This window comes from Oculina patagonica, chromosome 9 (assembly GCF_052425735.1).
Source record: "Oculina patagonica isolate OP01 chromosome 9, crgOcupat, whole genome shotgun sequence".
NCBI classification, from domain to species: domain Eukaryota; kingdom Metazoa; phylum Cnidaria; class Anthozoa; order Scleractinia; family Oculinidae; genus Oculina; species Oculina patagonica.
Window position 1 is genome coordinate 21,815,780 of NC_135766.1, and position 13,909 is coordinate 21,829,688.

General features: G+C 40.5%; 1 protein-coding gene and 1 pseudogene across 1 annotated transcript; one reads left to right on the plus strand and one right to left on the minus strand.

Moving 5' to 3' along the window:
- The first annotated feature begins 1,939 nt into the window (after nt 1-1,939).
- Nucleotides 1,940-2,926, plus strand: LOC144665031 (octopamine receptor beta-1R-like; annotated as a pseudogene).
- A 1,698-nt stretch (nt 2,927-4,624) lies between these two features.
- LOC144665615 (acyl-CoA desaturase-like) lies at nt 4,625-11,187 on the minus strand. The gene is made up of 4 exons (XM_078526875.1): nt 10,274-11,187; nt 8,997-9,535; nt 6,901-7,149; nt 4,625-5,418 (listed from the first exon to the last, which is right to left on the minus strand). The coding sequence occupies exons 1-4, from the start codon at nt 10,433-10,435 to the stop codon at nt 5,226-5,228; spliced, it is 1,143 nt and encodes a 380-aa protein (XP_078383001.1). The 5' UTR covers nt 10,436-11,187; the 3' UTR covers nt 4,625-5,225.
- Between the last annotated feature and the right edge of the window lie 2,722 nt (nt 11,188-13,909).

The following is a 13,909-nucleotide window of genomic DNA, read 5'->3' on the forward strand; positions in this document are numbered from 1 at the left end:
CTAGTAAAACGACAACGTTTTATTTTCTTGTACCAAAGGAAATGTCGTTCGACATCTTTCTCCCACACAAAATTTTCGAGGTGCTAAAACCATGATCCCTCTGTTAATAGTTTGTCAGACAATTTTGTGAAATAACTGAAGATGCATGCTACGTGTGTTTTGATTGGCTTACCTGCTTACAGCTGTCACCTGTTATAACGATACACCACGTGAAAATTGCCCCCATGACTGACACCAATTGTCAAAACATGCTCGGTGTTTCTGTGAAGTACCACTTGACGTCTTCCTTCTCATAGAAAATTTCAAGCCAATGAAAACGTAATCCTTCCCTAATTAGTTTGACTTGTTATGTATGGCATAACATCTGTAACATCTGTGCGTTTGTTTGAAATTCTTCACGGAGATTACGCCCTCAGAAGTAACGTGAAAAGTAGTTAAAGAGACCCAAAAAGTAATCATGTAAATTTAGGGAAAGGAAAATGTTATTTCGGTTTTAGTTGAAAGCTAATTTCACATGTACGAAAGTAAAATTTAAATTCTTTAAAAGCTCGTTATATCCCAATTCCCCCCCCCCCCCCCCCCCAAATGCGTTTCACAAAAGAAAAATATAAAACGTTATTTTCGTTGAAATGTCTAAAAAAATCAATTTCCTGTAGTTTTGATTGTATAACTCTCCATAATATGCTGCATATTCTATGAAAGGAACTCTATTTCGATTGACGTTATGTTGTATAGATCTGACCAATCAAAATGCATTTGTAAAGAGAATAGAGAAGGCCGAACAGAGCGCTTCCACTCGATCTAATGTCAAACTCTCTGTATCACTGTAGTGTGAGCAAACCTTTCTTTCTTTCATTTAAATTCCTCTTCTTTTTTTCGATTCTTGGTATCCACCAAATCCGAACAGTCATGTTTTCAAGCTTTGCAGTTAGATAGCCTTTTCACATGACTCAATCAACCTTTTCATTCTAAGTTTCGAAATATCGAGTCTCTTTTCCAATTGCTGGTGCTACTTCAGGACATGACTCAAGCCGATGAAGTTCTTTATTCTCCCCACCTAGCCTGTATGTGCCATGTATTGGCGCTGTTATGAGAAATTTTATTTCCATCGTTTGAAACCACCTGTCCATTTAAGACGCTTCATTGTATTTTAAGCACTTTTTGATTTCAAACTGTTTAGAACAGAATCTAGCCCGTGGATATACGATCCCATCTCAGGTTTTGTACATACACATTTCAGGTCGAACTCTAAACGTTTGTTGAGGTGGTGTCAACTTATCTTGCAGAATGTTACACATGAACAGATTTTTTTTTTCAAACAGTGTGCAGATGTCACGTTCCCTTAGTTGCCTTTTTTGACAATGGTGCAAGTAACTGGAATTGATTCAATGTGAATAGGCTAATTTCGATACATTCAAATTCTAACTTGTTTTCGAGTCTAAGGAAAATGATAAAAAAAGAATTGTTTATTCATTCCTTAATCTCGAGCCAAGATAAATATTTCATATGTACACCTAAGAGTTATGACTTGCCTTTTACTTTTAAAACACAGTAAATCGTTAGATTACAAACATAATCTAATGAGCAAAATACCAAAAGGCAGCATTATACTATTTTGCTTATGGTTTGAACAAAACATTTTTTTTGCGCAAGTTAACGGAAAATAATTATCATTTGATCTCAGGAAATGTAACAAGAACGAAGAATTTCTTTCGATTTTCTTTTGTGGCGCCTTACAAAAGAAATTTAAAGTGTTTTCATATCGAGCTATTCTTAGTACGTTTTCCAATTTACATCTAATATGTTTTGAAAAAGAATAGCTGACACACAGTACTTCGAGCAGGAAATTTCTCATTTAAAGCAAAAACCGAGACTTTCCAGCTTCCGAAACAGTCCTGAAAGCGAGCGGCACGCTTGTCGCTGCGATTTTGATTTAAGAATGGTTTTCCCGCAGGTCATTGCAGGGTTTCATGCCCTCGTCGAGGCCATCGGTCTTCCTGCAAACTTGTTGGTAATAGTGACAATTGCACTAGAAAGAAGATTTCATGTGATGCGATATATTCTACTCGCCAGCCTCGCAGCGTCAGACTCTCTCCTTTTAATTCTCGCAAACTCATTCCGCATCGCCAGCACAGCACAAGAAAGATGGCTGTACGGCCAAACAATGTGTTATCTCAATCCATTCTTTGTGAGATACTTCTACTTTAACACAGTTCTTCATCTGATAGCCGTGTCTTATGAGCGATACAGCGCCATCGTCAAATCCCCCATGACGTACGATGGTACGATTACCAAGGGCAGAGTGGTGGAGGGTTAATGATTTTCATCTGGGTAGCACCGATCCCGCTGTCCATCGGACCGTTCGTTGGTTGGGGACAGTATGTCTACAATCCAGAAGTGTACACTTGCGACCAGGGGTGGGGAGTACAAAGTGATTCAGGTGCGAGGAAGACGGTGATTTTAGTCATCCTCACCCTTGTAGTGCCTCTTCTGATAACCGTGTTTCTGAACTGGTCGGTCTTCAAGGCAGCAACGTCCCTGCAGCGAAACGTAGTGCCAAGTGGGAGACCTAGCCGGTTCCGACACGTCTGCAAACCATTTGCAAGAGATGTCAAGGCGAAGGAGTGAACGGAAGGCAGCTGTCGATGTCTGCATCATCATCGCTGCGTTTATGGTGTGCTATATTCCCTTCTGGACAGTGGGAATCTGCCGACAGTTTATCAAGAGAAGCGAAGTTCCAGCTGAGGCTATACTCCTCACCAATGTGATCTTCGTCGCCAGTACCTTGTGCAACATGATCATCTACTCCGTACGTAAAAGAGACTTTCGAGCCGGGGTTAAGAATGTGCTCAGGTGGATGGGAGTCTGTGGAAGCCCTAATGACACCAACAATAACGAAATTGGCATGAACAACTTCCGGCATTAACCCTATTCAGACCGGGGTGGTAGAGTGTGTGTGTGTGTGTGTGTGTGGGGGGGGGGGGGGGGGTGGTGGCGGAAAGTGCCGGCGCTGACTTTGAACGGTTATTTTTCAAAATTTAACCAAACGCTGCCAAACTTTGCGAGTTTGTCTAATGGAAATAATTTGGTAGGCTAGGTTGTTGTGTCGGCAATTTGACGTTACCATAGTAACGGCATTTTGACAAACACGTTGTTCCAAATTTGTAATTTTTGTGGTCCTATAAATGAAAATTAACTTTGATGCGTTTTCTTGCATCGTTTTATTGAATTTGAGTACTTTTCAGTAATTTTGGGCGGTTTTCTGACGTTTTGGAAACATTTTGAAATCTAAAATGGCAAATCCAAGATCGCCGCTGTTTTGACATCATGATGGAATTATCACGCGATGTGACGTCTTCATCCCGCGTGACGTATCTCAAAAGAACGATTTTCGGATGTACTACATATCCTTTAAGTTTCATTGTGATTGCTTAAATATTTTGAAAGTTACGGTGTGGAGGGGGTGGGGGGGGGCGAAATCCCCCCCCCCCCCCCGTCTAAAAAGATCCAAAAAAGCCCGATCTGAATAGGGTTGAGCCAACCTCGGCACAGAAACCTCCACTGCAAGACTAACCGTACCACAGGCAGCCCAGGGTCAGAAGGACGAACTGAATTGACTTTCCAGGTTAGTCGCCTTGAATGGAGTGGACCCTTTCACAATAAGGTCCCACCACACATGTATGCTAGGGTGACTGTTTCTATACAAACTGTCAAGTAAGAAATTGTCTGTTACCAAGCTCCTGCTGTTACATTGTAAGCACTTCAGTGAAATAATTAAGTTGTTGATTGATGATGTAATCTACATCAACAGTCAGGGCTTTCCACAATTAACTGCCAGGCAACTTTTTGGCAACTTTTCATATCTCGAGCAACTTTTTCCCCTTCAGAAGCGACTTTTTTCCTTTAGAGCAACTTGTTGCATTTTGAGTATTTTCCGAAGATTGTCTGAGGGTTGTCCAAAGGTCATTCGAACATTTCCGAAGATTAACGAAATTTGCCGAAGTGTTTCGTGGAACATCCGTGGAACGTTTCGACTTTCGACTCATTCTTTATTAAAACCACAGGCGGCCCAGGCTCTCTCGTTAATTATTTGCAACGGTCGTTGTCGGTTCGACTCAAGCGATCGAAAAATATGCTTCATAAATTGACGACGCCCGCCCCCTACTAATGGGGCGTCAGCGGCAAGTGGAGAATAAACGTCCCAAAACCCCTCAAAATCACACAAAAGCAGACAATCAACAATAGGTAAGTGATCTTTATTTATATGGCTTACAGTTTATTGTAATTTAGGAACGGAAGATCTCAAATTCGTCAATTTATGAAGCATATATTTTTTGATCGCTTGAGTCGAACCGACAACGACCGTTGCAAATAATTAACGAGAGAGCCTGGGCGGCCTGTGGTTGGAGTTCTCAAAGGCCTAATTAATATGCATAAAAAACTTCTCAAGACGTCATTGAATAAACATATAACAACCTGAAAACTTTGTTGTTGTTCACTACCTTTTAGTTCCTCTGCAAAGCTGTTTGCAGTGAAGCGTGCCAGTCACTTCGAATCATGTCTTCGAATCTTCGAATCATGTCCGCCGCGTGCGAGAAACTGGCACCAAGATAAACACAAATACTCACAAGGCAACTGGCCGACCGCTTCGGTTTTTTATTGACCTTCACAGCAAATACATCTGCTGGATTAACAAACTCTTATTCTGCATGAAGTTTTTTTCTCGTTGCGGGTAGAAGTTTCCAAGAATCTTGAAATAAAAATGTGGTTTTTTCCGAAGAAAATGCCGCCATGTTTGTTTTTAATGCCCAGACTCCTCTCTACAATTCAGAGCTTGGCTACTAAGCATTCATCATTCGCGAACGATTTGAACGAATTACAAGTGTTTCAGGAGTGTTTAGAAGTGATAATATCGAAAAAATGATATCAAGAGAGCATCCAAGTTTAAGACATTGTGAACTCAAACTAAAAAGGAGGTATGACAAGTGAAATTTAGCTTTCGTAAGACTTAATTTATATTAAACATTGCAACAACCACCGTGTCAGTGTTTCGAAACCGCGCTTGTTTGCCCTTGATTGTTTACCAATAGAACTTCACTTGAACTTCAAACTTTATGGTCTGTATATTTTTTTCCCAAAATTTGAGCTTCCAAATCGGGGGTGCGGCTTATACACGGAACTTTACGGTATTACAATTATGACTGGCAATTCATTTTCGCAACAGTCTAATCTTCATGGTGTTTAAGGTGTTGCAAGTCTCCAGTACTCATTCTCCGCTTCAGGATGGCCTCCTTGGAAATTGTTTTTAAGTCATATGCCAGTCCAAACATTGCACACAGGTCAATGAACCATTTAGAAGGATTCATTGGTGAACCTAATTCACTTGTGGCATAGTCCTGAGGAAAGGTGTGATGAAAAGGGTTGTCCTAAAACCCGGAATGCCGGAAACCCGGAATGCCGGAATGCCGGAAATCCGGATAAGAAAGCCCGGAATCCTAAAACCCGGAATGACCTTTTTTTGTACGCCTTTTTCAATAAAATACGTAGAAATTCTTATTATTATTATTATTTTTTTTTTTTTGGGGGGGGGGGGGGATTTGGAAGTTTGTTACGAGTTTCCAATTACGTGCGAGTTAGCGAATAAAATAATTGTCAATTTCGATACAAAGTTTCCAATTCGGCCCGACGAACTTCCCAATTTAGCTAGTTGAGGAGAAACAAAACATGTTGTTTCAAAGTCATGGCGATATTTGAACTCAATGATTTTAAAGGAAACAAGTTATGGCGGGAATATTCCAGCTTTTCTTGCGGATCAAGTTGCAAAACATTTGTTTGACCAAATAGTCGACGTCAATAAAAACCTTACATTGTGTTAACTTGTGCAGATTAAAACCTTCTGTAGTTATGTTATCAACAAGGGCTTTGCTACGCTTATTAATCGTTGGGAAAAAGCCATAAAAAATATAAAAGGCTCACAAACTTTAAATTAATTATTGTTCAGCGAGCCATAAACATGTTGGCGTGACAAATAAGTCTTCCCTGTCGCCTCGCTTCGGCTTCGATTAAAATCAACTTTATGTAAATTAAAGATCCTGATGGGTAAACCATGTATCCAGTTTCATCCGGCTTACAAATTCAAAAGACTTGAAAATTAAGATTATACCTCGCACAAAGCGTAAAAAATATATTTTTTTTTACAAAAAGGAAATTCGACCAATTCTGCCTGCATAAAATTATTTATCGTAAATTACTTCGTGATCGCTGGTACGAAACGTTGTCTGACACTTTAACTGAATTATCACTTCCATCATCAAGCGACGAATATATATCGACAGCGTTTGATACCCATTTTCGAAAGGACGTTTTCATTCTTATAGATGCAATAGATGGTATATGAATGTAATGCTTCTACTCACTATCAGTCAGAACGTTAACATTGATCCGAAGGTTGTTATTGCCGTCCTGCTTGTTCGTCAAACAAATATTGTGCAACTTGAGCCGCAATAATCGCTGGAATATTCCCGCAGTAACTTGTTTCCTTTAAAATCATTGAGTTCAGATATCGCCATGACTTTGAAACAACATGTTTTGTTTCTCCTCAACTAGCTAAATTGGGAGGTTCAGTCGGGCCGAAGTTGGAAACTTTGTATCGAAATTGACAATTTGGATTCGCTAACTCGCAACGTAACTGGAAACTCATAACAAACTTCCAAATCCCCCCCCCCCCCCCCCCAAAAAAAAAATAATAATAATAAGATATTTCTACGTATTTTATTGAAAAGGGCGTACAAAAAAAGGTCATTCCGGGTTTTAGGATTCCGGGCTTTCTTATCCGGATTTCCGGCATTTCGGCATTCCAGGTTTCCGGCATTCCGGGTTTTAGGACAACCCTGATGAAAATTGTGGAAACCTTCACCACCAGTTGCTAAGACAACAGAGAAGTTCTCTGAAGGATTAATGTTCTCATCATAAGGCCGTGATCCCCAAATATGGGCAAGACTATTAACACACCATGTTGCGTTAAGGGTGAAGGCGTAACGGAATGCATAACAAATGAAAAATCCATTCCAGATGCTTTCATTCCAGAAGTACCAAGGAACCACAATTGGCATTACGACATTGAAGATTGTACTGAGAAGCTTGTAGTGTCTGAAATAGAAAGGAAAAGATTATGACATAAATTCTCATTGCAATATCACCATGTTGCTTGTCAAGTACTCAAAAAGCAGGGAGATGAGGGGGGAGGCTTCCCCTAGGGGTTTCAGGGAATAAGGGAACAAGGTCATAAATCTTTTGGGAACATGGAAACAAAAGGAATATAAAACTGAAACACAGGAACAAAAGCATTAAGTTTATAGACTGTCCACAGCACTCTATTCTTTCGTGTTGTTTCGATTGTTGAGCGCGCGGTGAGAACGGTGAGAGAACTCGACGCCAGCGCAAAACGGAAGAAGCAAGGGGGTGGGGTTCCTTTGATCGCTTCCCGTCCCCCCTCTAGGGCTTTCCACAAGTTGCTCGAAATTTCCCAAAAAGTTGCTCGTAATTTCTCAAAAAGTTGCTCAAAAGTTGCTCCAAAAATCCAAAAAAGTTGCTTCTGGTAATAAAGTTGCTCCAAAGTTGCTCCAAAAAATCCAAAACGCTGCTTCCAATCAAGATAATTTCTCTAAATATATGCTAATTTTCCTTGAGGGTAATATTTCTTAGCAGTTTTATGCAATTTTACAGCAAAAGAAGTAACATATTAAGGGGAAAATTTGTTGAATAACCGTGATTTCTTAAATTAAACTGAGAAAAATCGTAAAGATATCGATGACGTCATGTTTGCAGAGGGGTTTTTGTAAAGCCGAAAGTTGAAACGTCTTCAGGTGTTTCTCGTAAATCTTCGGCAAACTTCGTAAATCTTCGGAAACGTTCATATGGTCCATAAACAATACTCGGATAATCTTCCTAGATGTTCGGTCTGGAAATTCGCTCAAAATGCAACAAGTTGCTCAAGAGGAAAAAAGTTGCTCGAAGGGGAAAAAGTTGCTCGAAGAGGAAAAAGTTGCTCGAAATATGAAAAGTTGCCAAAAAGTTGCCGAGCAACTTGTGGAAAGACCTACCCCCCTCCCCCCGCGCTTGCGCTTCGCGCTAGCTTCGTTTGCTTTTTAATGCGTTGAAAAATCGAGAGGCTGTGAACAGTCTACATAGTTTAGGGAACAGGGTACACCGAAATCTAAATATAATAATTAATATTTTTCGAAACACCCGAACACATGAAAGGTTTTGATGGGAACAAGGGAACATGGACCCCCCTCCCCCCCCCCCCCCTGGGAGGCTCTCAAGGAGTGTGGCGGTGGCGGATGGAAATTTTCAGCCTTTTTGGCCTTATGTTTTTTTGGTCCCTACACATAGGAACACCTTGAAGCATGGTTTCACTAATTAATCAAAAGGTGGAAATATATAAAATATGCTGCCCACCTTAGTCAATTTCAAGCAGTTTGCACGAATTATTTTTTTCCAAGTCAACCTTTTTAGGGTGAAGTTTCTGCACCAAAATTGAAAAAAAATCTTTTAGGGAACACAGGAACACAAGGAAAATTTTGATGGGAACAAGGAAACATGGACCCCCCCCCCCCCCCCCTGGGAGGCTCTCAGGGAGTGTGGCGGATGGGAATTTTCAGCCCTTTTGGCCATATGTTTTTTCGGTCCCTTAAGAGGGGCTTTCCCTACACAAACCAACACCTTGTAGCATGTTTCCACTAAACGAAAGGTGGAAATATATAAAATATGCTGCTCACCTTAAGCAATTGGCAATTAAAAGCAGTTTGCACAATTTTTTTTTTCCAAGGCAACCTATTTAGGGTGAAGTTCGATTTTAAAGTGATGATGATGGGGAATGTATCCCATCCGGGACATGATTTTTCTTTTTCGTGGGATAGGACAATGGGGCTGAGACCGCACCCCCTCCCCCGACCCCCTCCTCCAGACAATTATAACGGAATATGCATAATTACCTTCGTTGAAACATGATGATTTTATCTTCGTACAAATCGCTCAGATCCAGTTGCTTTCCCTTCTTTATTACATCAGGGTGTTTTTTCACCATCAGCCATCCAACGTGTGAGAAGAAGAACCCTCTCTTCGCGTTGTGCGGATCTGCGTCGGTTTCAGAAAACTTGTGGTGAACGCGGTGGTCGCGGGCCCATTCAAAGATGTCGTTTTGTGAAGCGATGCAATTCATCAACATGAGCGCCAGCCTCAAAGGCCATCCTGCCTTGTACGATCGGTGAGACCAGAGTCTGTGAACTCCAACAGTAATACCTAGCCCGCCGACAAAGTGGCACAACCAGGTCCATAACCAAGTCCTTGGGTTTGCCCCGGGGATGAGATAAATGCCGTATATTGCCATGAGGTGGAGCACTACCATGAAATAAACATTTAGCCACACGATTTGTCGCTGCGGGCGTTTTTGTTCATGACCAGAAGTTTTCGTTTCTGGGTCAATGGTTTCTGTTTGAGTTACAGTGGCACTTTTTGGAGCCATACTTTTCCCCTGTGAACAAGAAGAGAATATACGGGAATTATTTCCTCAACTGAGCAGCAATACAAAGGTTTACATAACGGCGTGAATTATTAACGCAGGGAAAACCCGCAGCGGTATAAATATTGTGGTTCAAAAAAGTAAACAAGATTCAACCCGCCAATAGCCATATAAAAGAACCTCGTAAATAAATTAAAAGCGTTGTAACAGACCAAAAAATTCCCCACAAAGATACAAATTTACTTCAAACTTCTCTTAGCTTTTTGAAATCTTTTCATGTTTCAGAGACTGAAAATTTGCATGAAGATCTTTGCAGAGATTTGGTCTTCTAGACATAAAAGCCCGCGACGAAAAGCGCGAAAATGTCCTTGCATCCATGGAAATTTATAAAACTGTCTCGTGCTTTTCTATGAAAACGTTGCTATTACACTGCCTTCACTATGAAACTACAAACCTCACATCTTTATTTTTTGTTTTTGCGAATCAAATTAAAAAATAATTAGTTTCTCTCGCTGCTTGGAAATGGCTACACAAAATAAAATTCACAGTTTCCACTGTTCAAGTAGTTTCAGCTCTTCTACGACGAAAAATTAAAAAGATTCGCTAAAACGATTACTACGCAATTATTCAAATCTCATATGTATTACGATAAGGGTTTTTTGCGACTTGAAGAACTGTTCAATTTACTCTTGCTTGAATTAATTCGGATAGGGAACGGACGACTAACATTACGAATAAAACTTTTCATACCTGCGGAAAATTTGCGTAGAATTTAGCGTCCTTCTTTAACTTCCAGCACAGCTCTCTCGACGAAGGTCTTTCAAGTAAATATGCAAAATTATCAGGAGACAGTCTTTTATAGCAACTTATCGCATGTTTGCACACAAAAGCGAACGACTGCCAAACGGGCATTCAAGGGCGCCTACCGGAAGTTTGGTTCGTTAGATAGGAGAATTTCACTTTCCATCTACGAAGTCGACGCACCATAATTCATATTTACGAATAATTTTAAGCCTTTGAACTACTCTAAGCGACACAAAATTCAAGCGAAAAGGATTTTGAAGATGTCTGATAGAATATAAACTCGATTTAAGGTTTTAAACGCTGTAAAATTTGAGATGTTTTTAACTCGTTCGCGTTCTCTCAAAACCTACTTGGGTTTGTTGTCCCGATAGAATCTGGTTTCTGATTGGTTGGGGTGAGAACGGGCTCGGTCATTCAAGGTCGCAGGAAGTTGGAGTCATTCACGTGTGCCAAGAGTCAGACGTGAATGCAACGGGATTTTTGACGAAATTAAAATGATAATAAAAAGATATATTGGAAAATTGCATCATAATACAAGATAGCAAATACAAACTTAAGGACTATCACGTTTTTCCTGAAGAAGATGCTATTTTTTCGCTTCACGGGGTATAAGAAGTTAGTTCAGCCTAGCCGTGCACTTGCGCTACCCACTTCTCCGTAAAAATTGCAAATTTTAGCTTATTCAGCTGCCAGCCTGTTCAAGACTTCAGATCAACAACGCATACAAAAAACTCGAAACGAAAAAATATGTCATGAAAACCCATAAAGAACCAGCGAATGAGCAAAGGAATTTGTAATACCTCTAGTCATGAAAGTTTTGAATGCACATTGTAACCCGACACTGTCAACGCAGAATTAAACCCACTACTGACCTCCCGGGGGGGGGGGGGGGGTACTCCGGCTTGTTAATGACGGGGATGATCGAAGGATTTTTTTGGGTTTGAAATTTTTGATTCCGGGATTTTTTTGGGTTGGAAAATTTGGCAAGTATTTTTTTGGGTATCTTGATTTAGATAGGGGATTTTTTTGGGTATTAAAAACGAACCAAAGTGCCTTGGCGCATTTATGGTATGATGAATAAACAAAACGAGCGTTCTTTTGTGTTATGTTATTGCGCCTCCTGGCAATTTAGGGGTAATTTGACAAGGGATTTTTGGGGGGTTATTTTTGGTTTAGGGATTTTTTGGGGTAATGTCGGAAGACTAAGGGATTTTTTTGGGTCCTGAGTTTTTTGCCTCCATTCGATCATCCCCGTCGTTTACAAGGCGAAGTACCCCCCCCCCCCCCCCCCCTGGGACTGACCTACTACTTGTCACCAGATCTTTTTTTGTAGAAAAATTTTCGTACCGTATCACTGTAAGTTGTAGGAAAAACCAATTAAAATTTAAGCCTGGTAGAAAAATGCCCTTTACTGTAGTGCCAGACTTGTGCTTTATTTTTTAGAAATTTATCAACCGGGAACGCATGAATTCTTAATAAGTCGAGAAAACGTTTCGTTTGCGCTATAAAAGTGTAGAAAATGGGAAAATTTGCTACAGACCGTTAATTTTGTAAAGTAAGCTCGAATTTTCATTGCATGCTTCTCTGAGTGTAGCAACCGTTTCACTGTGAACATTTCTCGACGTCTGCCAGACGTTTTTTTTAATTTTCAACTCAGACAACAAAAGAGGTGGCATATTTTGGGGCTTTTTGTAATAGTTATGCAAATAGATTACAGGGATTAACATACTTAAAGCGAACTACTTTTTTTTTCGCGGTACACAATGGTCTTGCATAATCTTTTTGTATTAGTTAAAACCAGTCTAACAAAAGACATTTGAAGGGTTTCACAGAAATCGTTCTTGAATCAATGATCTCGGGAAGTATTGAGAAATAAAGAATAGTGCATTGCGAAATTTTATATACCGTAGAATTCCGGTTATAAGCCCTGGGCTAATACAACTTTGTAAGGGGTTTTGGGTGGGCTTAAAGCGGAGGGGCTTATATCCGGGAGGGCTTATAAGCGGAATGAAAAAAACGTTTTGAAACGAGCTACGGGAGTGTTGATGGAAATACGTTTTTAAGTTAAAAACGCATAAAAAAGAAACACTTAGCCCTATTCAGTACTGTCATCTGGTAGAGGGGGGCATATCCGGGGGGGCTTATAATCGGATGTATTTTTTTGTTTCCAGGATGATGGGCCTATAAGTGGGGGGGCTTATAAGCGGGGGGGCTTATAACCGGAATTTTACGGTATTAGAATCGTCGAACAATAGCTCTAGATAAATATATCGAAGAACGGTTTTTCTGAATTGCGGTCGTTTCGCGCGATAGCCCGTTCGCCCGAAGAAAATAGTCGATTCGCCCGGACTAAAGATATCTTGCTTTTTATTTTATGAGAATCTAGTTTATAAGAATATCGAGGCTGAAATTTGCGAATTTTCAAGAATATTTTAAGAATAAACCCGAGGCTAAGATTTTGAAAAGAATGTGAACATGTGCACAATGTAACACGATACAGATCTGGACACCACTGAAACAATTAATACCTCAATACATGCTAAAACAGACATGTCAAACGGTATTCTTATAAAATAAAACAAAGTGAAATCAGAATGTTTTGGTGGCTTAGCTTAAACAAATACGCAGCATTTAACGTTCCTTTTCTTTGGCCATACAAGTTGATCGTTAAGTTAAATTTATCACGCGGACAGGGGGACCTTTAAACCAGCTTTAAACGCAGAATGACTGAATGGCGGAAAATTATCCCAAATCCTAAAAGAAGCTAAAAGACGGTATACAAAAAATTATTAGGGAAAAGAAAGGTAGCCTGCGAATACAGCCGCCTCTCATTCGCGTCCCGCAACGAAGAGCGAAACACTTCGTTGCGGGACGCGAATTAGAGGCGGCTGTATTCGCAGGCTAAAAGAAAGGAAATTAAATAAAGATTACCTCGCTCGCCCCAACGATAGAAGGAAATCTCGACAGCTCGTAGTCTAGGTTGACGTAAGAGAGAATGATGTCCTTGAAATCCCGTCAGCTGCTTTCTAAAATAAGGTAGTTTAGCTTTTGGGAGATCGTGTCTCATAGTCATAGCGCGAGCAAGCTGAAATTGACAGCTGGGCTCACTTGAATTTCCGCTCGCCCGCGCTTCTCTTAACTGAAGCAGCTGTAACACTAATACCACACGAATTGTGACTTGTTTTATACTCCCACATCTCTTCCACTTGAGCAATTGAATTCTGTTTACTACAGAACGACCCCAGAACGACACTGCAAAGGACATCTGCAGAGCTAGCACTTGTGATAACAGTGGCAGAGGCGGCGGAGCGTTTTGGAACGTGGGGGGCTAAGACTGTCCCAAAAATACTCGGCATGTTTTCATATTTGGATCACCTTTTTAGCATCCCATTCAGGGAGGAGTAGAAATATTCTTAGCCGCTTAATGCTACAGAAGCCGGGATAAGCTCCGGCAGTATGGGCCACTTGGCTAGAGGCTTCCCCCTTTGAACGAGTGTATCTTTTAGGGTTCTGCCGATTTTTGAATTTCGCTAAGTAGTGGCTAGGCATTGATCGTTGATATTAAATGCGTGACGATTTCTT

Coding starts and splice junctions, on each gene's coding strand:
- LOC144665615 (XM_078526875.1), bottom strand. CDS start 10,435: ATGCCCGTTTGGCAGTCGTTCGCTTTTGTGTGCAAACATGCGATAAGT. Junction 9,536..10,273: donor TCTACGCAAATTTTCCGCAG/GTATGAAAAGTT, acceptor TCTTGTTCACAG/GGGAAAAGTATGGCTCCAAA. Junction 5,419..6,900: donor GGTGGTGAAGGTTTCCACAA/TTTTCATCAGGG, acceptor TTAGGACAACCC/TTTTCATCACACCTTTCCTC.